The sequence below is a fragment of the Ranitomeya imitator genome, chromosome 2 (genome assembly GCF_032444005.1).
Source record: "Ranitomeya imitator isolate aRanImi1 chromosome 2, aRanImi1.pri, whole genome shotgun sequence".
In the NCBI taxonomy this organism is placed as follows: Eukaryota; Metazoa; Chordata; class Amphibia; order Anura; family Dendrobatidae; genus Ranitomeya; species Ranitomeya imitator.
This window is the reverse complement of record NC_091283.1, coordinates 167482534-167509218: the sequence shown is the minus strand read 5'-3', so window position 1 is coordinate 167509218 and position 26685 is coordinate 167482534. Positions and strand designations below refer to the sequence as shown.

Below are 26685 nucleotides of genomic sequence, written 5' to 3'. Positions count from 1 at the left end.
ACCCTAATCACAACCCTAACCACAACCCTAATTCCAACCCTAACCCTAAGGCTATGTGCCCACGTTGCGGATTCGTGTGAGATATTTCCGCACCATTTTTGAAAAATCCGCGGGTGAAAGGCACTGCGTTTTACCTGCGGATTTTCCGCGGATTTCCAGTGTTTTTTGTGCGGATTTCACCTGCGGATTCCTATTGAGGAACAGGTGTAAAACGCCGCGGAATCCGCACAAAGAATTGACATGCTGCGGAAAATACAACGCAGCGTTTCCACGCGGTATTTTCTGCACCATGGGCACAGCGGATTTGGTTTTTCATATGTTTACATGGTACTGTAAACCTGATGGAATACTGCTGCGAATCCGCAGCGGCCAATCCGCAGCCAAATCCGCACCGTGTGCACATAGCCTAATTCTAAAGGTATGTGCACACTGCGGAAAACGCTGCAGATCCGCAGCAGTTTCCCATGAGTTTACAGTTCAATGTAGACCTATGGGAAACAAAAATCGCTGTACACATGCTGCGGAAAAACTGCACGGAAACGCAGGGGTTTACATTCCGCAGCATGTCACTTCTTTGTGCGGATTCCGCAGCGGTTTTACAACTGCTCAAATAGAAAATCGCAATTGTAAAACCGCAGTGAAATGCGCAGAAAAAAACGCGGTAAATCCGCCATAAATCCGCAGCGGTTTAGCACTGCGGATTTATCAAATCCGCAGCGGAAAAATCCGCAGAGGACCAGAATACATGCACATACCGAAACCCTAACCCTAGCCCTAACCCTACCCCTAACCCTATTCTAACATTAGTGGAAAACAAAAATTTCTTTATTTTTTTATTGTCCCTACCTATGGGGGTGACAAAGGGGGGGGGGGGTCATTTATTATTTTTTTATTTTGATCACTGAGATAGATTATATCTCAGTGATCAAAATGCACTTTGGAACGAATCTGCCGGCCGGCAGATTTGGCGGGCGCACTGCGCATGCGCCCGCCATTTTGGAAGAAGGCGGCGCCCAGGGAGAAGACGGACGGGACCCCGGCAGGATCGGTAAGTATGATGGGGTGGGGGGGGGGACCACGGGGGAGGGGGGGGGGAATCGGAGCGCGGCAGGCGTGGAACGGAGCACGGGGGGGGCTGGAACGGAGCACGGGGGGGTGGAACGGAGCACGGGGGGGGGGGGTGGATCGGAATGCAGGGGGGGGTGATTGGAGCACGGGGGGGTGATTGGAGCACGGGGGGGAGCGGAGCCGGAGCAGTGTACCGGCCAGATCGGGGGGCTGGGGGGGGCGATCGGTGGGGTGGGATCACATTAGTATTTCCAGCCATGGCCGATGATATTGCAGCATCGGCCATGGCTGGATTGTAATATTTCACCCGTTATAATAGGTGAAATATTACAAATCGCTCTGATTGGCTGTTGAAAGTGAAACTGCCAATCAGAGCGATCGTAGCCACGAGGGGGTGAAGCCACCCCCCCTGGGCTAAACTACCACCCCCCCTGTCCCTGCAGATCGGGTGAAATGGGAGTTAACCCTTTCACCCGGCCTGCAGGGACGCGATCTTTCCATGACGCCACATAGGCGTCATGGGTCGGAATGGCACCGACTTTCATGACGCCTACGTGGCGTCATGGGTCGGGAAGGGGTTAAAACTGGTGAAATATTACAATCCAGCCATGGCCGATGCTGCAATATCATCGGCCATGGCTGGAAACACTAATGTGCCCCCACCCCACCCCACAGATCGCCCCCCCAAGCCACCGATCTGTCCGGTACACTGCTCTGGCTCCTGTGCTCCACTCCCCCCGTGCTCTTGTCCGCTCCCCCCGTGCTCCAATCACCCCTCCGTGCTCCGATCCAACCCCTCTGCACTCCGATCCACCCCCCCGTGCATCATCCACCCCCCCCGTGCTCCGTTCCACCCCACCCGTGCTCCGTTCCACCCCACCCGCGCTCCGATCCCCCCCCCCCGTGCATCCCCCCCACCCACCCCCCCATGCTCCGATCCCCCCCCCCCCGTGCTCCCCCCCACCCCATCATACTTACCGATCCTGCCGGGGTCCGTACGTCTTCTCCCTGGGCGCCGCCATCTTCCAAAATGGCGGGCGCATGCGCAGTGCGCCCGCCGAATCTGCCGGCCGGCAGATTTGTTCCAAAGTGCATTTTGATCACTGAGATATAATCTATCACAGTGATCAAAATAAAAAAATAATAAATGACCCCCCCCCCCCCCTTTGTCACCCCAATAGGTAGGGACAATGAAAAAAAATAAAGATTTTTTTTTTCCCACTAAGGTTAGAATATGGTTAGGGTTAGGGCTAGGGTTAGGGTTAGGGTTTCGGTATGTGCACACGTATTCTGTTCCTCTGCGGATTTTTCCGCTGCGGATTTGATAAATCCGCAGTGCTAAACCGCTGCGGATTTATGGCGGATTTACCGTGGTTTTTCTGCGCATTTCACTGCGGTTTTACAACTGCGATTTTCTATTGGAGCAGTTGTAAAACCGCTGCGGAATCCGCAGAAACAAGTGACATGCTGCAGAATGTAAACCGCTGCGTTTCCGTGCAGTTTTTCCGCAGCATGTGTACAGCGATTTTTGTTTCCCATAGGTTTGCATTGAACTGTAAACTCATGGGAAACTGCTGCGGATCCGCAGCGTTTTCCGCAGCGTGTGCACATACCTTTAGAATTAGGCTATGTGCACACGGTGCAGATTTGGCTGCGGATCCGCAGCGGATTGGCCGCTGCGAATTCGCAGCAGAGTTCCATCAGGTTTACAGTACCACGTAAACCTATGGAAAACTAAATCCGCTGTGCCCATGGTGCGGAAAATACCACGCGGAAACGCTGCGTTGTATTTTCCGCAGCGTGTCAATTCTTTGTGCGGATTCCGCAGCGTTTTACACCTGTTCCTCAATAGGAATCCGCAGGTGAAATCCGCACAAAAAACACTGGAAATCCGCGGTAAATCCGCAGGTAAAACGCAGTGCCTTTTACCCACGCATTTTTCAAAAATGATGCTGAAAAATCTCACACGAATCCGCAACGTGGGCACATAGCCTTAGCGTTAGGGTTGGAATTAGGGTTGTGGTTAGGGTTAGGGGTGTGTTGGGGTTAGGGTTGTGGTTAGGGGTGTGTTGCGGTTAGGGTTGTGATTAGGGTTATGGCTACAGTTGGGATTAGGTTAGGGATGTGTTGGGGTTAGTGTTGGAGGTAGAATTGAGGGGTTTCCACTGTTTAGGCACATCAGGGGTCTCCAAACGCAACATGGCGCCACCATTGATTCCAGCCAATCTTGTATTCAAAAAGTCAAATGGTGCTCCCTCACTTCTGAGCCCCGACGTGTGCCCAAACAGTGGTTTACCCCCACATATGGGGTATCAGTGTGCTCAGGACAAACTGCGCAACAATTACTGGGGTCCAATTTATCCTGTTACCCTTGTGAAAATAAAAAAATGCTTGCTAAAACATCATTTTTGAGGAAAGAAAAATGATTTTTTATTTTCACGGCTCTGCGTTGTAAACGTCTGTGAAGCACTTGGGGGTTCAAAGTGCTCACCACATATCTAGATAAGTTCCTTGGGGGGTCTAGTTTCTAAAATGGGGTCACTTGTGGGGGGTTTCTACTGTTTATCCACATCAGGGGCTCTGCAAATGCAACGTAACGCCCACAGAGCATTCCATCAAAGTCTGCATTTCACAACGTCACTACTTCACTTCCGAGCCCCGGCATGTGCCCAAACAGTGGTTTACCCCCACATATGGGGTATCAGCGTACTCAGGAAAAACTGGACAACAACTTTTGGGGTCAAATTTCTCCTGTTACCCATGGGAAAATAAAAAATTGCAGGCTAAAAGATCATTTTTGAGAAAATATATATATTTTTTTTCATGGCTCTGCGTTATAAACTTCTGTGAAGCACTTGGGGGTTCAAAGTCCTCACCACACATCTAGATTAGTTCCTTTGGGGGTCTAGTTTCCAAAATTGGGTCATTTGTGGGGGATCTCCAATGTTTAGGCACACAGGGGCTCTCCAAACGTGACATGGTGTCCGCTAATGATTGGAGCTAATTTTCCATTTAAAAAGCCAAATGGCATGCCTTCCCTTCCGAGCCCTGCCGTGCGCCCAAACAGTGGTTTACCCCCACATATGGGGTATCAGCGTACTCAGGACAAACTGGACAACAACATTTGGGGTCCAATTTCTCCTATTACCCTTGGAAAAATAGGAAATTCCAGGCTAAAAAATCATTTTTGAGGAAAGAAAAATTATTTTTTATTTTCATGGCTCTGCGTTATAAACTTCTATGAAGCACCTGGTGGTTTAAAGTGCTCAATATGCATCTAGATAAGTTCCTTGGGGGTCTAGTTTCCAAAATGGGGTCACTTGTGGGGAAGCTCCAATGTTTAGGCACACAGGGGCTCTCCAAACGCGACATGGTGTCCGCTAACAATTGGAGCTAATTTTCCATTCATAAAGTCAAATGGCGCGCCTTCCCTTCCGAGCCCTGCCGTGTGCCCAAACAGTGGTTTACCCCCACATATGAGGTATCGGCGTACTTGGGAGAAATTGCCCAACAAATTTTAGGATCCATTTTATCCTATTGCCCATGTGAAAATGAAAAAATTGAGGCGAAAAGAATTTTTTTGTGAAAAAAAAGTACTTTTTCATTTTTACAGATCAATTTGTGAAGCACCTGAGGGTTTAAAGTGCTCACTAGGCATCTAGATAAGTTCCTTGAGGGGTCTAGTTTCCAAAATGGGGTCACTTGTGGGGGAGCTCCAATGTTTAGGCACACAGGGGCTCTCCAAACGTGACATGGTGTCCGCTAAAGAGTGGAGCCAATTTTTCATTCAAAAAGTCAAATGGCGCTCCTTCCCTTTCAAGCCCTGCCGTGCGCCCAAACAGTGGTTTACCCCCACATATGAGGTATCAGCGTACTCAGGACAAATTGGACAACAACTTTCGTGGTTCAGTTTCTCCTTTTACCATTGGGAAAATAAAAAAATAGTTGCTAAAAGATAATTTTTGTGACTAAAAAGTTAAATGTTCATTTTTTCCTTCCATGTTGCTTCTGCTGCTGTGAAGTACCTGAAGGGTTAATAAACTTCTTGAAAGTGGTTTTGAGTACCTTGAGGGGTGCATTTTTTAGAATGGTGTCACTTTTGGGTATTTTCAGCCATATAGACCCCTCAAACTGACTTCAAATGTGAGGTGGTCCCTAAAAAAATGGTTTTGTAAATTTTGTTGTAAAAATGAGAAATCGCTGGTCAAATTTTAACCCTTATAACTTCCTAGCAAAAAAAAATTTTGGTTCCAAAATTGTGCTGATGTAAAGTATACATGTGGGAAATGTTATTTATTAACTATTTTGTGTCACAAAACTCTCTGGTTTAACAGAATAAAAATTCAAAATTGCAAAATTTTCGCCAAATTTCCGTTTTTATCACAAATAAACGCAGAATCTATTGACCTAAATTTACCACTAACATGAAGCCCAATATGTCACGAAAAAACAATCTCAGAACCGCTAGGATCCGTTGAAGCGTTCCTGAGTTATTACCTCATAAAGGGGCAGTGGTCAGAATTGCAAAAAACGGCAAGGTCTTTAAGGTCAAAATAGGCTGGGTCATGAAGGGGCTAAAATAAAGATCCCTGTCCCCACCCCCTGTGCGCCCCCCCGCTGTTAATAAAATACTCACCCGCCTCCCTCGCAGCGTCCTCTCCGCGCCGCACCTTCTCCTGTATGAGCGGTCACGTGGTGCTGCCCATTACAGTCATGAATATGCAGCGGGAGGTGGAGCCGCATAGTCATGACTGGAATGGGCGGCACCACGTGACCGCTCATACAGGAGAAGGTGCGGCGCTGAGAGGACGCTGCGAGGGAGCCGGGTGAGTATTTTATTAACAGCGGGCGGGCGCACAGGGGGTGGGTACAGGGATCTTGATTTTAAACACGAAAAAAAAAAAAAAAAGGATTTTTCATATCTTCTCTCCAGCGAAAGCTAAGGAGAGAAGATATGAATGGCGGCTTCAGCACCACGTGGGGGGGACAGTGCTTACTGTAGCGCTGTCTCCTGCACGGCACATGGACTGCACACGGACAGCGTCCGTGTGCGGTACGTGTTTTACACGGACCCATTGACTTTAATGGGTCCGTGTAATCCGTGCGCTCTCACGAACACTGACATGTCTCCGTGTTTTGCACACGGACACACGGTCCGTGAAAACACGCTGAAATGTGCAGACACATTGAAATCAATGTGTCTACGTGAGTCAGTGTCTCCGGTACGTGAGGAAACTGTCACCTCAACCAGACTTAGGGGGATGCGAACCTGACATAGTTTGATCACCTTTACTATATATTGCGACACCTTATATTGCAGCATCTCTTGGGATCAGACACAGCCAGCGTCTCTTTGGATCAGTGAAGGCTCCAGCTGTGTAACACAGCCAACAAGTCTCAGGATCAGTAGGGGCTCCAGCTGTGTAACACAGCAGTCATCTCTCTGGATCAGTGCAGGCTCCAGCTGTGTAAAACAGCCGTCATCTCACTGGATCAGTGCAGGCTCCAGCTGTTACACAGCCGTCATCTCACTAGATCAGTGCAGGCTCCAGCTGTGTTACACAGCCATCATCTCTCAGGATCAGTGCAGGCTCCAGCTGTGTAACACAGCCGTCATCTCTCAGGATCAGTGCAGGTTCCAGCTGTGTAACACAGCTGACGTCTCTTTGGATCAGTGCAGTCTCCAGCTGTGTAACACAGCCACCATCTTACTGGATCAGTGCAGGCTCCAGCTGTTACACAGCTGTCATGTCTCAAGATCTGTAGGTGCTCCAGCTGTGTAACACAGCCGTCATCTCACTGGATCAGTGCAGGCTCCAGCTGTGTAACACAGCCGTCATCTCACTGGATCAGTGCAGGCTCCAGCTGTGTTACACAGCCATCATCTCTCAGGATCAGTGCAGGCTCCAGCTGTGTAACACAGCCATCATCTCTCAGGATCAGTGCAGGCTCCAGCTGTGTAACACAGCCGTCATCTCTCAGGATCAGTGCAGGTTCCAGCTGTGTAACACAGCTGACGTCTCTTTGGATCAGTGCAGTCTCCAGCTGTGTAACACAGCCGTCATCTCATTGGATCAGTGCAGGCTCCAGCTGTGTAACACAGCCGCCATCTCACTGGATCAGTGCAGGCTCCAGCTGTGTAACACAGCCGTCATCTCACTAGATCAGTGCAGGCTCCAACTGTGTAACACAGCCATCATCTCACTGGATCAGTGCAGGCTCCAGCTGTTACACAGCTGTCATGTCTCAAGATCTGTAGGTGCTCCAGCTGTGTAACACAGCCGCCATCTCTCGAAGATTAATGCAGGCTCAGCTCCTGAACCTGCATCACACTTTGCTTAGGTAACGTTCACATTAGCGTTATGCTAGTTTGCGTCGGGTGACGCAGCGGCGACGCATGCGTCATGCACCCCTATATTTAACATGGGGGACGCATGCGTTTTTGTTTGTTGCGTTGTGCGTCTTTTTTGCCGCAAACGTCGGACCAAGAAAACGCAACAAGTTGCATTTTTCTTGCGTCCAAATTTCTGCAAAAAACGACGCATGCGTCGCAAAACGCAGCGTTTTTGCGTGCATTTTGGCGCGTTTTTGCGTGCGTTGTGTCGCCGACGCAGCGGCGCACAACGCTAATGTGAACGTAGCCTTAACAATTACAAAAATGTACGTTTTTACATTTTCGCCCCTTTTTAGAATGTTTTTCAGTACCATATCAGTGTTATTTCTGCGACTTATCCTGAAAAAAAAAGCAAGCCCTCGTATGGCTGTGGGGCAAGATAAAGAACAAAAACTGACGGCTCTTGGAAGAAGAGAAATAAGGTGTAAAAAAACAAGGACCGATCTCGTTGTGGTGGAGCCACTCAGTATGGTGGGACGGTGTGCGGTGGAGCCACTCAGTATGGTGGGACGGTGTGCGGTGGAGCAGCACAGCGCCGTGCCGGCCTCCTCCTCGCATCTCTTCTCTTCGTCTCTGTCAGTAGAGACAGTCTATCTGGCCGCGAGCGCTCCCTTTCTCCCGCGCTTTTCCCGTCTCCCCATAATGCAAAGCGAAGGGGCGTTCCCCAGTGGTCACATGACGCTGTGTCCCGTCTGCTGTTGCCAGGTAACCCGTAGCCGCACTCCGGCCTGCTCCCGGGGCCTGCGGTGGTGGCGGGCGGATGGAGCAGTACAGCCTGCTGGGGCGGATCGGAGAGGGGGCTCACGGCATCGTGTTCAAAGCCAAACACATAGAGGTGACTGGACTAGGAGGAGGCCGGAATGTGAGGAGGCAGCAGTGTCACGTGACGCGGAGCCCTGGGCTAAAGGGGCTCTCCGACTGTGTATATGTCACGTGATGTCTCACATACAGGGGGTGCACTTATTTATCAGTCGTAGCTCTGAATGACGCTGTGCACCATAGTATGTGCTGGGACAAATACTACAGTGAAAAACCGCACTGCTGCCATTGTTAGTTTTCTCTGCGCTTCTTGTGCGGGAATTGTGACCGCATCACGTGACCCTGAGACATGGCGGCTCTATCCATTATTTCTTCTTTCGCAGATCGTGCTCTCATAGACGCAGTAACAACAAATGGGTTTTTTTTTTTTTTTAAGGGAGTGGGAGCTCATGCGTTTTTTTTATACTTAGTGTTTTTAAAAGCGTTGTTTATTTTTCAATTTATTATCATTATTTATTATTATAGCGCCATTTATTCCATGGCGCTTTACATGTAAGGAGGGGTATACATAATAAAAACAAGTACAATAATCTTAAACAATACAAGTCATGACTGGTACAGGAGGAGAGAGGACCCTGCCCGCGAGGGCTCACACTCTACAAGGGATGGGTGAGGATACAGTAGGTGAGGGCAGAGCTGGTCATGCAGCAGTTTGGTCGATCGGTGGTTACTGCAGGTTATAGGCACCTTATTAGGCATGGGGTCAGTGTAGTTAGGCAGGTGCTGGCTGTATAACACTGGTAGCAGCTGAGCCGCGCCCTGCACCTACGGTGCTCCTCACTAACTGAGAATATCAGCAAAACCTGCATTTATTTCAGTTCTTCAGTACAGAAAGTGAAACTCATGTATAGAGTCACTACACACAGAGGGATCTATTTCATGTGTTTATTTCTGTTAATGTTGATGATTATGGCTTACAGCCAATAGACACGGGCAGCACGGTGGCTCAGTGGTTAGCACAGCAGCCTTGCAGTGCTGGAGTCCTGGGTTCTAATCCCACCCAGGACAACATCTGCAAAGAGTTTGTATGTTCTCTCCGTGTTTGCGTGGGTTTCCTCCGGGCACTCTGGTTTCCTCCCACATTCCAAAGACATACTGATAGGGATTCTAGATTGTGAGCCCCATCGGGGACAGTGATGATAATGTGTGCAAAATTGTAAAGCGCTGCGGAATATGTTAGCGCTATATAAAAATAAAGATTATTATTAATAGACAACCCAAAAGTCATTATCTCAGTAAATTAGAATACTTTATAACACCAGCTTGAAAAATTATTTTAAAATCCAAAATGTTAGCCTACTGAAATGTATGTTCAGTAAATGCACTCAATACTTTTGCATCAATGCGGCGTGGCATGGAGGCGATCAGCCTGTGGCACTGCTGAGGGGTTATGGAAGCCCAGGTTGCTTTGATAGCAGCCTTCAGCTCGTCTGCATTCTTGGGTCTGGTGTCTCTCATCTTCCTCTTGACAATACACTATAGATTCTCTATGGGGTTAAGGTCAGGTGAGTTTGCTGCCAATCAAGCACAGTGATACTGTTGTTTGTAAACCAGGTATTGGTACTTTTGGCAGTGTGGACAGGTGCCAAGTCCTGCTGGAGAATGAAATTTCCATTCAAGCTGCTATTATAAAGTTTCTGGGCTTCCATAACACCTCAGCAGTGCCACAGGCTGATCGTCTCCATGCCACGCCACATTGATGCAAAAGGAGCCCCAACCAAGTATTGAGTGAATTTACTGAACATACGTTTCAGTAGGCCAACATTTCGGATTTTAAAATAATTTTTTCAAGCCTGTGTTATAAAGTATTCTAATTTACTGAGATAATGACTTTTCGGTTATCATTGGCTGTAAGCCATAATCATCAACATTAACCCCTCTGTGACCTTAGACGTACTGTCCCGTCGAGGTGCCCTGGGCTTATCTGACCCTGGACGGGATAGTACGTCATAGCCGATCGGCCGCGCTCACGGGGGGAGCGCGGCCGGGTGTCAGCTGCTTATCGCAGCTGACATCCGGCACTATGTGCCAGGAGCGGTCACGGACCGCCCCCGGCACATTAACCCCTGGCACACCGCGATCAAAGATGATCGCGATGTGCCGGCGGTGCAGGGAAGCACCGCGCAGGGAGGGGGCTCCCTGCGGGCTTCCCTGAGACCCCCGGAGCAACGCGATGTGATCGCGTTGCTGCGAGGGTCTCACCTCCCTCCCTGCTCAGTCCAGCCCCGGATCCAAGATGGCCGCGGATCCTGCAGGGAGGGAGGTGGCTTCACAGAGCCTGCTCAGAGCAGGCACTGTGAAGCCTGCAGCGCTGCATATCAGATCAGTGATCTGACAGAGTGCTGTGCAAACTGTCAGATCACTGATCTGTGATGTCCCCCCCTGAGACAAAGTAAAAAAGTAAAAAAAAATTTTCCAAATGTGTAAAAAAATAAAAAAAAATATTCCAAAATAATGAAAAAAAAAAAAAATATTATTCCCATAAATACATTTCTTCATCTAAATAAAAAAAAAAAACCAATAAAAGTACACATATTTAGTATCGCCGCGTCCGTAACGACCCGACCTATAAAACTGTCCCACTAGTTAACCCCTTCAGTAAACACCGTAAGAAAAAAAAAAAAAAACGAGGCAAAAAACAACGCTTTATTATCATACCGCCGAACAAAAAGTGGAATAACACGCGATCAAAAGGACAGATATAAATAACCATGGTACCGCTGAAAGCGTCATATTGTCCCGCAAAAAAAGAGCCGCCATACAGCATCATCAGCAAAAAAATAAAAAAGTTATAGTCCTGAGAATAAAGCGATGCAAAAATAATTATTTTTTCTGTAAAATAGTTTTTATCGTATAAAAGCGCCAAACCATAAAAAAATGATATAAATGAGGTATCGCTGTAATCGTACTGACCCGAAGAATAAAACTGATTTATCAATTTTACCAAACGCGGAACGGTATAAACGCCTCCCCCAATAGAAATTCATGAATAGCTGGCTTTTGGTCATTCTTCCTCACAAAAATCGGAATAAAAAGCGATCAAAAAATGTCACGTGCCCAAAAATGTTTTCAATAAAAACGTCAACTCGTCCCGCAAAAAACAAGACCTCACATGACTCTGTGGACCAAAATATGGAAAAATTATAGCTCTCAAAATGTGGTATTGCAAAAAATATTTTTTGCAATAAAAAGGGTCTTTCAGTGTGTGACGGCTGCCAATCATAAAAATCCGCTAAAAAACTCGCTATAAAAGTAAATCAAACCCCCCTTCATCACCCCCTTAGTTAGGGAAAAATAAAAAAAAATGTATTTATTTCCATTTTCCCATTAGGGCTAGGGTTAGGGCTAGGGTTAGGGCTAGGGCTAGGGTTAGGGCTAGGGCTAGGGTTAGGGTTGGGGCTACAGTTAGGGTTAGGGTTTAGATTACATTTACAGTTGGGAATAGGGTTGGGATTAGGGTTAGGGGTGTGTCAGGGTTAGAGGTGTGGTTAGGGTTACCGTTGGGGTTAGGGGTGTGTTTAGATTAGGGTTTCAGTTATAATTGGGGGGTTTCCACTGTTTCGGCACATCAGGGGCTCTCCAAACACGACATGGCGTCCGATCTCAATTCCAGCCAATTCTGCGTTGAAAAAGTAAAACAGTGCTCCTTCCCTTCCGAGCTCTCCTGTGTGCCCAAACAGGGGTTTACCCCAACATATGGGGTATCAGCGTACTCAGGACAAATTGGACAACAACTTTTGTGGACCAATTTCTCCTGTTACCCTTGGGAAAATACAAAACTGGGGGCTAAAAAATAATTTTTGTGGGAAAACAAAAAGATTTTTTATTTTCACGGCTCTGCGTTATAAACTGTAGTGAAACACTTGGGGGTTCAAAGTTCTCACAACACATCTAGATAAGTTCATTGAGGGGTCTAGTTTCCAATATGGGGTCACTTGTGGGGGGTTTCTACTGTTTAGGTACATTAGGGGCTCTGCAAACGCAATGTGACGCCTGCAGACCAATCCATCTAAGTCTGCATTCCAAATGATGCTCCTTCCCTTCCGAGCCCTCCCATGCGCCCAAACGGTGGTTCCCCCCCACATATCGGGTATCAGCGTACTCAGGACAAATTGGACAACAACATTTAGGGTCCAATTTCTCCTGCTAACCTTGGAAAAATACAAAACTGGGGGCTAAAATATAATTTTTGTGGAAAAAAAATATTTTTTATTTGCATGGCTCTGCGTTATAAACTGTAGTGAAATACTTGGGGGTTCAAAGCTCTCACAACACATCAATATGAGTTCCTTAGGGGGTCTACTTTCCAAAATGGTGTCACTTGTGGGGGGTTTCTACTGTTTAGGTACATTAGGGGCTCTGCAAACGCAATGTGACGCCTGCAGACCATTCCATCTAAGTCTGCATTCCAAATGGCGCTCCTTCCCTTCCGAGCCCTCCCATGCGCCCAAACGGTGGTTCCCCCCCACATATGGGGTATCAGCGTACTCAGGACAAATTGGACAACAACTTTTGGGGTCCAATTTCTCCTGTTACCCTAGGGAAAATACAAAACTGGGGGCTAAAAAATAATTTTTGTGGGAAAAAAATTTTGTTTTATTTTTATGGCTCTGCATTATAAACTTCTGTGAAGCCCTTGGTGGGTCAAAGTGCTCACCACACATCCAGATAAGTTCCTTAGGGGGTCTACTTTCCAAAATGGTGTCACTTGTGGGGGGTTTCAATGTTTAGGCACATCAGTGGCTCTCCAAACGCAACATGGCGTCCCATCTCAATTCCTGTCAATTTTGCATTGAAAAGTCAAACGGCGCTCCTTCCCTTCCGAGCTCTCCCATGCGCCCAAACAGTGGTTTACTGCCACATATGGGGTATCAGCGTACTCAGGACAAATTGGACAACAACTTTTTGGGTCCAATTTCTCCTGTTACCCTTGGTAAAATAAAACAAATTGGAGCTGAAGTAAATTTTTTGTGTAAAAAAGTTAAATGTTCATTTTTATTTAAACATTCCAAAAATTCCTATTAAACACCTGAAGGGTTAATAAACTTCTTGAATGTGGTTTTGAGCACCTTGAGGGGTGCAGTTTTTAGAATGGTGTCACACTTGGGAATTTTCTATCATATAGACCCCTCAAAATGACTTCAAATGAGACGTGGTCCCTAAAAAAAAATGGTGTTGTAAAAATGAGAAATTGCTGGTCAACTTTTAACCCTTATAACTCCCTAACAAAAAAAAAATTTGGTTCCAAAATTATGCTGATGTAAAGGAGACATGTGGGAAATGTTACTTATTAAGTATTTTGTGTGACATATCTCTGTGATTTAATTGCATAAAAATTCAAAGTTTGAAAATTGCGAAATTTTCAAAATTTTCGCCAAATTTCCGTTTTTTTCACAAATAAACGCAGGTACTATCAAAGAAATTTTACCACTATCATGAAGTACAATATGTCACGAGAAAACAATGTCAGAATCACCAGGATCCGTTGAAGCGTTTCGGAGTTATAACCTCATAAAGGGACAGTGGTCAGAATTGTAAAAATTGGCCTGGTCATTAACGTGCAAACCACCCTTGGGGTAAAGGGGTTAACAGAAATAAACACTTGAAATAGATCACTCTATTTGTAATGACTCTATATAATATAGGAGTTTCACTTTTTGTATTGAAGAACTGAAATAAGTTAACTTTTTGATGATATTCTCAATTAGTGAGATGCACCTGTATGCTGGAGCTCATGTAGAAGGGTTGTGGATCTTATTTTTTAATGAATTGCAGTACCCTAGATTTACCAGCTTGTGGCGCCAGAGCTCCTTATAAATCAATATCCTAAAGAGAAACCAACAGAATGTTGTCACATAGACTATCCTGCAGCAAACAAAGGGGAATTTCACAGAACATTCATGTCTGATATTTTATGATTTTCTTGTTCTTTGATATTTTCAGACTGGGGAGGCTGTCGCCCTTAAGAAAGTGGCTCTGAGGAAACTAGAGGAAGGCATCCCGAACCAGGCTCTGAGGGAGATCAAGGCCCTGCGCGAGATCGAAGACAATCCATATGTGAGTGAGGAGTTACTCATCTAGTGTCACAATATGGAGAATCATCAGTGAGGGGTATTAGTACTCTCCCCTCTGCTGCTTATATATGTTACCATCTACTTCTGCCCTCTAGTGTTAGCTCTGTCTCCTTCCTCCTCACCTCTGTAGTGTTAGCTCTGTCTCCTTCCTCTTCACCTCTGTAGTGTTGGCTCTGTCTCCTTCCTCTTCACCTCTGTAGTGTTAGCTCTGTCTCCTTCCTCTTCACCTCTGTAGTGTTGGTTCTGTCTCCTTCCTCTTCACCTCTGTAGTGTTGGCTCTGTCTCCTTCCTCTTCACCTCTGTAGTGTTGGCTCTGCCTCCTTCCTCTTCACCTCTGTAGTGTTGGCTCTGTCTCCTTCCTCTTCACCTCTGTAGTGTTGGCTCTGTCTCCTTCCTCTTCACCTCTGTAGTGTTAGCTCTGTCTCCTTCCTCTTCACCTCTGTAGTGTTAGCTCTGCCTCCTTCCTCTTCACCTCTGTAGTGTTGGCTCTGTCTCCTTCCTCTTCACCTCTGTAGTGTTGGCTCTGTCTCCTTCCTCTTCACCTCTGTAGTGTTAGCTCTGTCTCCTTCCTCTTCACCTCTGTAGTGTTAGCTCTGTCTCCTTCCTCTTCACCTCTGTAGTGTTGGCTCTGTCTCCTTCCTCTTCACCTCTGTAGTGTTGGCTCTGCCTCCTTCCTCTTCACCTCTGTAGTGTTGGCTCTGTCTCCTTCCTCTTCACCTCTGTAGTGTTAGCTCTGTCTCCTTCCTCTTCACCTCTGTAGTGTTAGCTCTGCCTCCTTCCTCTTCACCTCTGTAGTGTTAGCTCTGTCTCCTTCCTCTTCACCTCTGTAGTGTTAGCTCTGCCTCCTTCCTCTTCACCTCTGTAGTGTTGGCTCTTTCTCCTTCCTCTTCACCTCCGTAGTGTTGGCTCTGTCTCCTTCCTCTTCACCTCTGTAGTGTTAGCTCTGCCTCCTTCCTCTTCACCTCCGTAGTGTTGGCTCTGTCTCCTTCCTCTTCACCTCTGTAGTGTTAGCTCTGCCTCCTTCCTCTTCACCTCTGTAGTGTAAGCTTTTGTCCCCTGCTTTCTTCCTCTCTTTAGCAGTCTGTTAGGTTCGTCTTCTGTGTCTGTAGGTGGTGAAGCTGAGGGAGGTGTTCCCACATGGCACTGGATTTGTCCTCGTCTTCGAGTACATGCTTTCTGACCTCTCTGAAGTGATCAGGAACTCTGAGCAGCCGCTCACCGAAGCCCAGGTGAAAGGTTACATGATGATGCTGCTGAAAGGAGTCAAGTTCTGCCATGAAAATTCCATCATGCATCGGGTCAGTGCCACCATTCTACATGGAGCTGGCTCTACAAGCCAGTGCCCGAGTACTACTCACCCAACATCTTCTGCCTTACTCGTGACAGGACCTCAAACCAGCAAATCTGCTCATCAGTTCCTCCGGGCTTCTCAAGATCGCAGATTTTGGTTTAGCACGAGTATTTTCCAATGACAGGGGACGTCTGTACAGTCATCAAGTAGCCACCAGGTTGGTCAGAAGTTCTCAGGTTGTGGCACTCCATCTGTTCAAAACTACTGCAAGCTGGCAGGACATGCTGGTTGTTGTAGTAGTTCTGCAACAGCTGGAAAGTGTGAGCCTGGAGTCCAGGTCTCCATAATATTCAGTTCTTTCTAAAAGCTGCATGTACTATGAAACTTTCCCTTTAAATACCTTGTTTTTGGTATACAGGCCTCTTTTAGGTTATGAACCTGGTTCATAGTTTTTTTTCTTTATTTTCCATGTGATTTCCAGATGGTACCGCGCGCCCGAGCTGCTGTATGGGGCCCGCAAATATGACGAGGGTGTAGATCTGTGGTGAGTTTCCTGCCTGGTCCGGCACGCATTACTTGTAGAAGTGTGGTTTTATAACTCTGCTCTCATCTCTAGGGCCGTTGGCTGCATTTTTGGGGAGCTTTTGAATGGTTCTCCCCTCTTTCCTGGAGAAAATGACATTGAGCAGCTGTGCTGTGTCCTCCGAACACTCGGCACACCTAATGTGAAGACATGGCCCGTGAGTGCCTCATCTGAGGCTCAGCCTTTTTACATGTCTAAAAGGGGTATTCTTTCTCATAGGATGGACCCCCCACCACCACTCATGTGATCATGAAGGGCTATATCATCCATCCCTTAAAGGGAATCTGTCACCAGGTTTTTCCTGCCCCATCTGAGTTCAGCATAATGTAGGGGCACAGACCTTGATTCCAGTGATGTCACTTAGCTTTTTGGTGCAATTGTGCTAAAATCACCGTTTTCTCAGCTGCAGATCTAGCAGTTCTCTGAAGGCTGAGCTGTGTGTAACCCCTCCCACACCACTGATTGGTCATTTTCTGCCTATGCACAATCAGTGGTGGTACGCGATTGGTCTACCTGGCAGCAGGTTTACTAGTCTTCTATTGATAATCTACTACTGATTAAACTGCGATGTTATCAAAACTAAAGTAAGCAGCCCAGTAAGTGACACATCGCTGGAATTGGATGCCCTGTGTCATTATACTGATCTCTGATCAGATGGCAAAAACCTAGTGATGGACTCCCTTTAATCAGAGACAAAAACTCCTTTAAGAAATTCTTTGCGGCTCTAATGAAAATGAAACCGATTGATTACAGTTGTGGTTGTAAAGCTTTGTCCTGACCCTGTATTAGGGCTTTTTGAGTCTTTTATTTCCATGTGAACTGTGTAATGCCTCTTCTCGCCTGTGGTGGCGCTGCAGGGCAGTTTAACCCTTTCTGACTGATTTACACTCATTTCTGAGCTTCCTATTAGCAGGATTCCCTGTGATCCCCTTAATTTTAAAGACTCTTTAACAAACATCCATCCTTCGTGGCGGAGAAGCCCTTTAATCGTCTGGTTGCCGGCACTGTAAATCTGATGCCTGTTGCTGATCAGCAGTCACAATCGGATGTGATGGATTTTTCTTTTCTCACTGCAGGAAATTGCCGAACTCCCAGATTATAATAAGATTTCTTTCAAGGAACACCGTCCTCTCCCCCCGGAGCGCATCGTCCCCGACACCTCTCCCGAGGCTCTGCAGCTCCTTATGCGCTTCCTGGTGTATCCGTCCAGCCTGCGGATCCGAGCGGCGGAGGTAAGCGATCCCATCTCGCCATCCGCTAAGCATGCAGAATGGGGATCAGTTAACCCCTGCATGGCCCTCTCTGTCCATCGGTGATGACTCTCCGACCACTCGCTTTCAGAGGGGCTGTCCTCTTTTCTGTGTCCCCCCATGATCACTGCATTCTCTTCCAGGCTCTTCTCCATCCGTATTTTTTTCGGGAGCCTCTCCCTGCTCATCATTCGGAGTTGCCTATTCCCCAGAGGGGCGGAAGAAGAAGCAGACAACTCCAGAGAGAGTTTCACACAGAAGAGCCTGTATGTGACAGCCTGGTGGACCCCGGCCTCCTGAGTGACTTCCTCCATGGTCTCTGAGCGCGGTCCAGGCCTTGTCCGCAGGTGCCGGGACTCTTCATGTGAAGGCTTTAGGTAGAGGTTCTCCTATCCCACTGTGGATAGGTGACAACGTGCTGATCGCTGGGGGTCTCTGCAACCTTGAGAACGGGGCTCTGAAATGCCAGAGTAGAGCGGTGGGCGCAAACGGACCGGATCACTGTTAATAGTTTATGGCACAATGATTTGCCACCGCGGCATTTCAGCGGCGGGATCACTGTGACCCCTTCCTATGGATAGTTGGTGATGACTTACAAAAATGGAAATAACCCTTTCCCCACCCGAGCAGTGGGCTGGGATTGGTAGGGGACCCCGGTTATACTGGACTCATGATTAAAGTGTAAGGTCCCTGGTCTTTCTGAGGGGCTGTTAATAGTTGCTGGCTCCATTTCTTCTCTCCCTTCCCTGCTGCGGGATGGGCGCAGCTCCGCGGGTTATCTGGGTGCCAGAGATAAGGAGTGCTAGTCAGTCACTCTGGGCTCGGGGTGTGTGGGGAGCTCCATGTCTCAGCACTTTGTGTGACAGCCAGAAAAAAAAAAAAAAAACTTGACAGGGACACGAGATGTAGAGCGGCACTTAACTCTTACCCTGCCAGGCCGAGCTCATCACTTGCCCTCTGAGAAAGTAGCCCCCTAGGTAATAAACATCCCACTGCTGCGCTTTTGTAACCCTTCTAGATGTGAGAAGTGTTTGTGGATATAAGTAATTAGCTGAGCAATCGCTTACATAGCACTTACTCAGTATGGCGGTAGCGTTACTTTTATCTGCCGGAGTTTACAGATAAGCGGGGAAGGAGCATACGAGTGTACGGGAGCCATTCCTGTAATCACAGAAGACAATTCCTAGTGTAGCAATTCCACAAAGAGTAAATCTACAATTGCATTTCCTGTAAAATAAAAGTAAACAGAGTAAATGTCATTCTAGTGTATTTGTCCTTTTATTCTGGTAAGATGTTGCCGGTGTCTGGGAATATGGTCGCCACTCCAGCTCCTCGCCCTGCATTGCGTGGTGCCCCCTGCTCCAGCGTGCTCTGTGTGTGCACTTCCCTAATCGAGACCTGTAGGGTCAATTAAGGTAAACCTTCAGCCTAAAGGCGCCCATAAAGCTATTACACGCAACCCCCATCTCCAAAACTAAAGGATGGAGCAGGTTGAAATCCAGGTCCCCATATACCCCCACAAATAATGGTGGGTTATAAGAGGCTGCACTACAAGGAGAAGCTCACTTCAAGGTTCCCATCTTGCCCTTGACTTAAAGGGGTTTTTTTTCCATCTAAGACATTTACGGCATCTCTATAGTATAGGCCATGTCTGTCCGGTAGACGCACGTAGGACCTTCATGTATCTCTAGAAAAAGTCAGGGGAGCAAGGGACTCATTACAAAAATCGCTTTGCAGATGGTTATCATACGTGTTGTCCCCCTCATCGACCACGCATGGATGATACTCCTAAGTATAGGCAGTTAGTATAATCCCAGTGCAGTATATACACTTCTCAGCAGTCAGAGGCCATTGTACAGCAGCCTGTATGCTGCTCCCTAGCAGTCTGTAGTCCGCAGGATAAAGATCTGCAGTCAGGACATGTGTAGTAACCCAGTCCTCGAAATACCAGCAGTCGTTTCATCTCCCCTCTGCCTGTAGCCTTGCAGGGGGCTTGTGCTCATTGTTGGGTTCAGCATGGAGAAGGTTAATTGATGCAGCAGGACTGGGGCTGTCCTCTGTGGCTAGGCTGGTGGCTGGTCCCTTCTCCTCCCTGTTGGCTGCTCAGAAGTGATAAGATGCTATCTGATTCTTGAGAGACAAGTTTGGCACAGACTGACATCAGTTACACGGAGGAGGGAGTTGTGGTGATGAGAGGAGGGAGTGGCGGGCGAGCTGTAACCTCGGGAGCAGAAGACGGTCCGGCGGTGCCCACTATCACTGCACCCACCATACAGCATTGTACCCCTAACCTCTGCACTGCCCCCGGCCTCAATCAGCCAGAGCTGGGGGGACAGGGGGGCACTTGGCAACATTAAAAACTTTTTTTTTTTTTTAGAAGAACATTTGAAATTTAATTCCAACACAAAACACATACATTTGCATCCATGTATTCCTTCCTTTTTTTTTTTTCAAGGACTGTCCTGGTGGTGGGGGGTCAACAAGATGTCATAAGATCTAAGAACTGTGGTTTCTTTCATTATCAGGGGCTGAAGTGAGCGTCAGGTCCTCTGGCAAGTCTTCATTTCTGTGCAGGGGAGCAAAACCCTAGAAAAAGAAGACCAAAAAAAATCCCATTCCCAGAAATATCAGTTAACTCTTTCTGTCCTGTGGAAATTTCCACCCTCAAGATACTAGGTCTATCTATCTATCTATCTATCTATCATGTATCTATCTATCTTTTATGTTGGCAGCTAAAATATATCAGCCCTTCCAATTTGTGGTAATCCAGTTTAAAAATCTAATATACGCTATATTATAAGTTCAGAGGTCATTTATGACCCTGTATATTAATTAGGGGTGGGGGTGCAGTAGGTCCCAGCCTCCCCACCCCACCCTCGTACAGTGGGACCTTTCTCCAGTGCAGGCGGGGCTACGGAAGGGACCTGCTTGTGTGGAGGGACTAGTGCCTATAAGGGGTACGGGCGTCTGGGAGAGAAGAGGTGTACTGTCTGTTAAGGCAAAGGATTACTGGGGTCAGGGTGCACCCGGAGGAGGATCTGCTACCGAAACCAAGAAATTTGGGGTGAATCTAGAAAAGAGGAATTCAACAAGGTGCCTTGTGTCGTTCTCCTGCCGGAGGTAAGTCCTACATGCACATCTATGCGTACGCGGGAGATCACACTACATCCCGGACTGATGTAGCAGAGCTGAACTTGTCCTGTAACTTGTGCCCACTCGCAATCCTGACACTTTGCTACATCGGCAAATGTGCAAATCTAGCATTTTATCACATAGGCCCCTTGCTGAAATCATACATTGAATCTTGCACTGCACATAAAATGTGTACCGGTATATATATTATATCGTATACATAATGTATAGAGTGTATACACACACACACACACACACACACACACACATATATCCTATTTACTGTGATTAATCCGTCATCCTTTACCATTGTATCAGATTTACAGTGGGTACGGAAAGTATTCAGATCCCTTTACATGTTTCACTCTTTGTTTCATTGCAGCCATTTGGTAAATTCAAAAAAGTTCATTTTTTTTTCTCATTAATGTACACTCTGCACCCCATCTTGACTGAAAAAAAAAAAAAAAAACACAGAAATGCAGACATTTATGCAAATTTAATAAAAAAGAAAAACTGAAATATCACATGGTCATAAGTATTCAGACCCTTTGCTCAGACACTCATATTTAACCCCTTTACCCCCAAGGGTGGTTTGCACGTTATGGACCAGGCTAATTTTTACAATTCTGACCACTGTCCCTTTATGAGATTGTAACTCTGGAACGCTTCAACGGATCACGGTGATTCTGACATTGTTTTCTCATGACATATTGTACTTAATGATAGTGGTAAAATTTATTTGATATTACCTGCGTTTATTTATGGAAAAAAAACGGAAATTTGGCAAAAATTTTGAAAATTTCACAATTTTCCAACTTTGAATTTTTATGCAATTAAATCACAGAGATGTCACACAGAATACTTAATAAGTAACATTTCCCACATGTCTACTTTACATCAGCACAATTTTGGAACCAAAATTTTTTTTTGTTAGGGAGTTATAAGGGTTAAAAGTTGACCAGCAATTTATCATTTTTTACAACACCATTTTATTTTAGGGACCACATCTCATTTGAAGTCATTTTGAGGGGTCTATATGATAGAAAATAAACAAGTGTGACACCATTCTAAAAACTACACCCCTCAAGGTGCTCAAAACTACATTCAAGAAGTTTATTAACCCTTCAGGCGTTTCATAGGAATTTTTAGAATGTTTAAATAAAAATGAACATTTAACTTTTTTTTCACAAAAAATTAATTCAGCTCCAATTTGTTTTATTTTACCAAGGGTAACAGGAGAAAATGGACCCCAAAGGTTGTTGTACAATTTGTCCTGAGTACGCTGATACCCCATATGTGGGGGAAAACCACTGTTTGGGCGCATGGCAGAGCTCGGAAGGGAAGGAGCGCCATTTGACTTTTCAATGCAAAATTGACTGGAATTGAGATGGGACGCCATGTTGCGTTTGGAGAGCGCCACTCATGTGCCTAAACATTGAAACCCCCCCATAAGTGACACCATTTTGGAAAGTAGACCCCCTAAGGAACTTATCTAGATGTGTGGTGAGCACTTTGACCCAGCAAGTGCTTCACAGAAGTTTATAATGCAGAGCCGTAAAAATAAAAAATCATTTTTTTTTTCACAAAAATGATCTTTTCGACCCCAATTTTTTATTTTCCCATGGGTAGGAGAAGAAATTGGACCCCAAACGTTGTTGTAAAATTTGCCCTGAGTACGCTGATACCCCATATGTGGGGGAAAACCACTGTTTGGGCGCATGGCAGAGCTTGGAAGGGAAGGAGCGCCATTTGACTTTTCAATGCAAAATTGACAGGAATTGAGATGGGTTGCCATGTTGCGTTTGGAGAGCCACTGATGTGCCTAAACATTGAAACTCCCCACAACTGACACCATTTTGGAAAGTAGACCCCCTAAGGAACTTATCTAGATGTGTCGTGAGAACTTTGAACCCCCAAGTGTTTCACTACAGTTTATAACGCAGAGCCGTGAAAATAAAAAAATCTTTTTTTCCCACAAAAATTATTTTTTAGCCCCCAGTTTTGTATTTTTCCAAGGGTAACAGGAGAAATTGGACCCCAAAAGTTGTTGTCCAATTTGTCCTGAGTACACTGATACCCCAAATGTGGGGGGACCACCGTTTGGGCGCATGGGAGAGCTCTGAAGGGAAGGAGCGCCATTTGGAATGCAGACTTACATGGAATGGTCTGCAGGCATCACATTGCGTTTGTAGAGCCCCTAATGTACCTAAACAGTAGAAACCCCTCACAAGTGACCCCATATTGGAAACTAGACCCCCTAAGGAACTTATCTAGATGTGTCGTGAGAACTTTGAACCCCCAAGTGTTTCACTACAGTTTATAACGCAGAGCCGTGAAAATAAAAAAATCTTTTTTTCCCACAAAAATTTTTTAGCCCCCAGTTTTGTATTTTTCCAAGGGTTAACAGGAGAAATTGGACCCCAAAAGTTGTTGTCCAATGTGTCCTGAGTACGCCGATACCCCAAATGTTGGGGTAAACCCCTGTGTGGGCACACGGGAGAGCTCGGAAGGGAAGGAGCACTGTTTTACTTTTTCAACGCAGAATTAGCTGGAATTGAGATCGGATGCCATGTCGCGTTTGGAGAACCCCCGATGTGCCTAAACAGTGGAAACCCCCCAATTATAACTGAAACCCTAATCCAAACACACCCCTAACCCTAATCTCAACGGTAACCCTAAACACACCCCTAATCCCAACCCTATTCCCAACCGTAAATGTAATCCTAACTTTAGCCCAAACCCTAACCCTAACGTTAGCCCCAACCCTAACTTTAGCCCCAACCCTACCTGTAGTCTTAGCCCTAACCCTAACGGGAAAATGGAAATAAATACATTTTTTTTTTTTTTAATTAATTTTTCCCTAACTAAGGGGGTGATATTTTTTATTTAGATAAAGAAATGTATTTATAGGAACAATATTTTTTTGGGGGGTGGAGAATTTTTGGGGGATTTTTTTTTTTACATTATAACATTGCCCCAGGGGGGGGCATCATGTTATAGTGTAAGATCGCTGATCTGACACTTTGCTGTGCAGTTTGTCAGATCAGCGATCTGACATGCACAGCTGCAGGCTTCACAGTGCCTGCTCTGAGCAGGCGCTGTGAAGCCACATCCCTCCCTGCAGGACCCGGATGCTGCGGCCATCTTGGATCCGGGCCTGCAAGGAGAAGGAGGAGGTAAGAGACCATCGCAGCAACGCGATCACATCACGTTGCTGTGTGGGTCTCAGGGAAGCCCGCAGGGAGCCCCCTCCCTGCGCGATGCTCCCCTATACCGCCGGCACACCGCGATCATGTTTGATCGCGGTGTGCCGGGGGTTAATGTGCCGGGAGCGGTCCATGACCGCTCCTGGCACATTGTGCCGGATGTCAGCTGCGATAGCTGACACCCGGCCGCGCTCCCCCCATGAGCGCGGCAGATCGCTATGACGTACTATCCCGTCGGTGGTCATACGGGCCCGCCTCATCTCGACGGGATAGTACGTCACATGTCAGAAAAGGGTTAAGTCACATGCTGTCCATTTCCTTGTGATCCTCCTTGAGATGGTTCTACTCCTTCATTGGAGGACAGCTGTGTTTAATTAAACTGATAGCACTTGATTTGGAAAGGCGCACACCTGTCTATATAAGACCTCACAGCTCACAGTGCATGTCGGACGAAATGAGAATTATGAGGTCAAAGAAACTGGCCAAGGAGCTCAGAGACAGAATTGTGGCAAGGCAAGGTTACAACAGAATTTCTGCAGCACCCAAGGTTCCTAAGAGCACAGTGGCCTCTATAATCCTTAAATGAAAGACGTTTGGGGCCACCAGAGATCTTCTAGACCTGGCCGTCCAGCCAAACTGAGCAGCTGTGGGAGAAGAGGCTTGGTGAGAGGGGTAAAGAAGAACCCCAAGATCACTGTGGCTGAGCTCCAGAGATGCAGTAGGGAGATGGGAGAAAGTTCCACAAAGTCAGCTATCACTGCAGCCCTCCATCAGTCGGGCCTTTATGGCAGAGTTGCCCGCTGGAAGCTTCTCTGTGCAAGGCATATGAAAACCCGCATAAGAGTTTGCTGAAAAAAAAACTAAGGACTCCCAGACTACGAGAAATAAGATTCTTTGGTCTGATTAGATGAAGATAGAACTTTTCGGTGATAATTCTAAGCAGTATGTGTGGAGAAAACCAGGCACTGCTCATCACCTGCCCAATACAATCCCAACAGTGAAACGTGGTGGCAGCATCATGCTATGGGGGTGTTTTCCAGCTGCAGGGACAGGACAATTGGTTGTCATTGAAGGAAACATGAATGCGGCCAAGTACAGAGAGATCCTGGATGAAAACCTCTTCCACAGTGCTCTGGACCTCAGACTTGGCCGAAGGTTCACCTTCCAACAAGACAATGACCCTGAGCACACAGCTAAAATAACAAAGGAGTGGCTTCACAACAACTCTGTGACCATTCTTGACTGGCCCAGTTCAATTAAGAAAGGCTCAATGTGAGCTGAAACGTTGCCTGAACATGTGGGTAAATTAAACCCTGCAAGGTTTTATACTGAACAATGGAGTGTTGCCTCTTTTTTTGAAAAAAAAAAATAAATTTATATATATATATATATATATATATACAGTGGGGCAAAAAAGTATTTAGTCAGTCAGCAATAGTGCAAGTTCCACCACTTAAAAAGATGAGAGGCGTCTGTAGTTTACACCATAGGTAGACCTCAACTATGGGAGACAAGCTGAGAAAAAAAAATCCAGAAAATCATATTGTCTGTTTTTTTAACATTTTATTTGCATATTATGGTGGAAAATAAGTATTTGGTCAGAAACAAACAATCAAGATTCCTGGCTCTCACAGACCTGTAACTTCTTCTTTAAGAGTCTCCTCTTTCCTCCACTCATTACCTGTAGTAATGGCACCTGTTTAAACTTGTTATTAGTATAAAAAGACACCTGTGCACACCCTCAAACAGTCTGACTCCAAACTCCACTATGGTGAAGACCAAAGAGCTGTCAAAGGACACCAGAAACAAAATTGTAGCCCTGCACCAGGCTGGGAAGACTGAATCTGCAATAGCCAACCAGCTTGGAGTGAAGAAATCAACAGTGGGAGCAATAATTAGAAAATGGAAGACATACAAGACCACTGATAATCTCCCTCGATCTGGGGCTCCACGCAAAATCCCACCCCGTGGGGTCAGAATGATCACAAGAACGGTGAGCAAAAATCCCAGAACCACGCGGGGGGACCTAGTGAATGAACTGCAGAGAGCTGGGACCAATGTAACAAGGCCTACCATAAGTAACACACTACGCCACCATGGACTCAGATCCTGCAGTGCCAGACGTGTCCCACTGCTTAAGCCAGTACATGTCCGGGCCCGTCTGAAGTTTGCTAGAGAGCATTTGGATGATCCAGAGGAGTTTTGGGAGAATGTCCTATGGTCTGATGAAACCAAACTGGAACTGTTTGGTAGAAACACAACTTGTCATGTTTGGAGGAAAAAGAATACTGAGTTGCATCCATCAAACACCATACCTACTGTAAAGCATGGTGGTGGAAACATCATGCTTTGGGGCTGTTTCTCTGCAAAGGGGCCAGGACGACTGATCCGGGTACATGAAAGAATGAATGGGGCCATGTATCGTGAGATTTTGAGTGCAAACCTCCTTCCATCAGCAAGGGCATTGAAGATGAAACGTGGCTGGGTCTTTCAACATGACAATGATCCAAAGCACACCGCCAGGGCAAAGAAGGAGTGGCTTCGTAAGAAGCATTTCAAGGTCCTGGAGTGGCCTAGCCAGTCTCCAGATCTCAACCCTATAGAAAACCTTTGGAGGGAGTTGAAAGTCCGTGTTGCCAAGCGAAAAGCCAAAAACATCACTGCTCTAGAGGAGATCTGCATGGAGGAATGGGCCAACATACCAACAACAGTGTGTGGCAACCTTGTGAAGACTTACAGAAAACTTTTGACCTCTGTCATTGCCAACAAAGGATATATTACAAAGTATTGAGATGAAATTTTGTTTCTGACCAAATACTTATTTTCCACCATAATATGCAAATAAAATGTTAAAAAAACAGACAATGT

The 26685-nt window shown here is 46.4% G+C and overlaps 2 protein-coding genes across 2 annotated transcripts in view; both read left to right on the top strand.

Annotated features, from left to right (window-relative positions):
- The first annotated feature begins 8103 nt into the window (after positions 1–8103).
- Positions 8104–18738, top strand: CDK20 (cyclin dependent kinase 20). Its single transcript, XM_069747847.1, has 8 exons — positions 8104–8297; positions 14225–14338; positions 15465–15653; positions 15742–15863; positions 16128–16190; positions 16263–16386; positions 17306–17461; positions 17623–18738. Exons 1-8 carry the CDS (start codon positions 8223–8225, stop codon positions 17800–17802), a joined length of 1023 nt encoding a protein of 340 aa, XP_069603948.1. The 5' UTR covers positions 8104–8222; the 3' UTR covers positions 17803–18738.
- A 1648-nt stretch (positions 18739–20386) lies between these two features.
- Positions 20387–26685, top strand: part of GATA1 (GATA binding protein 1) — a 32857-nt gene continuing 26558 nt past the window's right edge. Inside the window, exon 1 of the mRNA XM_069747846.1 lies at positions 20387–20599. The gene's annotated coding sequence lies outside the window, so the exon portion shown is untranslated. The remainder of the gene's footprint in view (positions 20600–26685) is intronic.

What these genes read in the sequence shown, in the direction of transcription:
- CDK20 (XM_069747847.1), top strand. Translation starts at nt 8,223, where the DNA reads ATGGAGCAGTACAGCCTGCTGGGGCGGATCGGAGAGGGGGCTCACGGC. An exon ending in TCAAAGCCAAACACATAGAG is followed by an intron (nt 8,298 to 14,224) that starts GTGACTGGACTA and finishes TGATATTTTCAG; the next exon opens with ACTGGGGAGGCTGTCGCCCT. An exon ending in GACGAGGGTGTAGATCTGTG is followed by an intron (nt 16,191 to 16,262) that starts GTGAGTTTCCTG and finishes TCTCATCTCTAG; the next exon opens with GGCCGTTGGCTGCATTTTTG.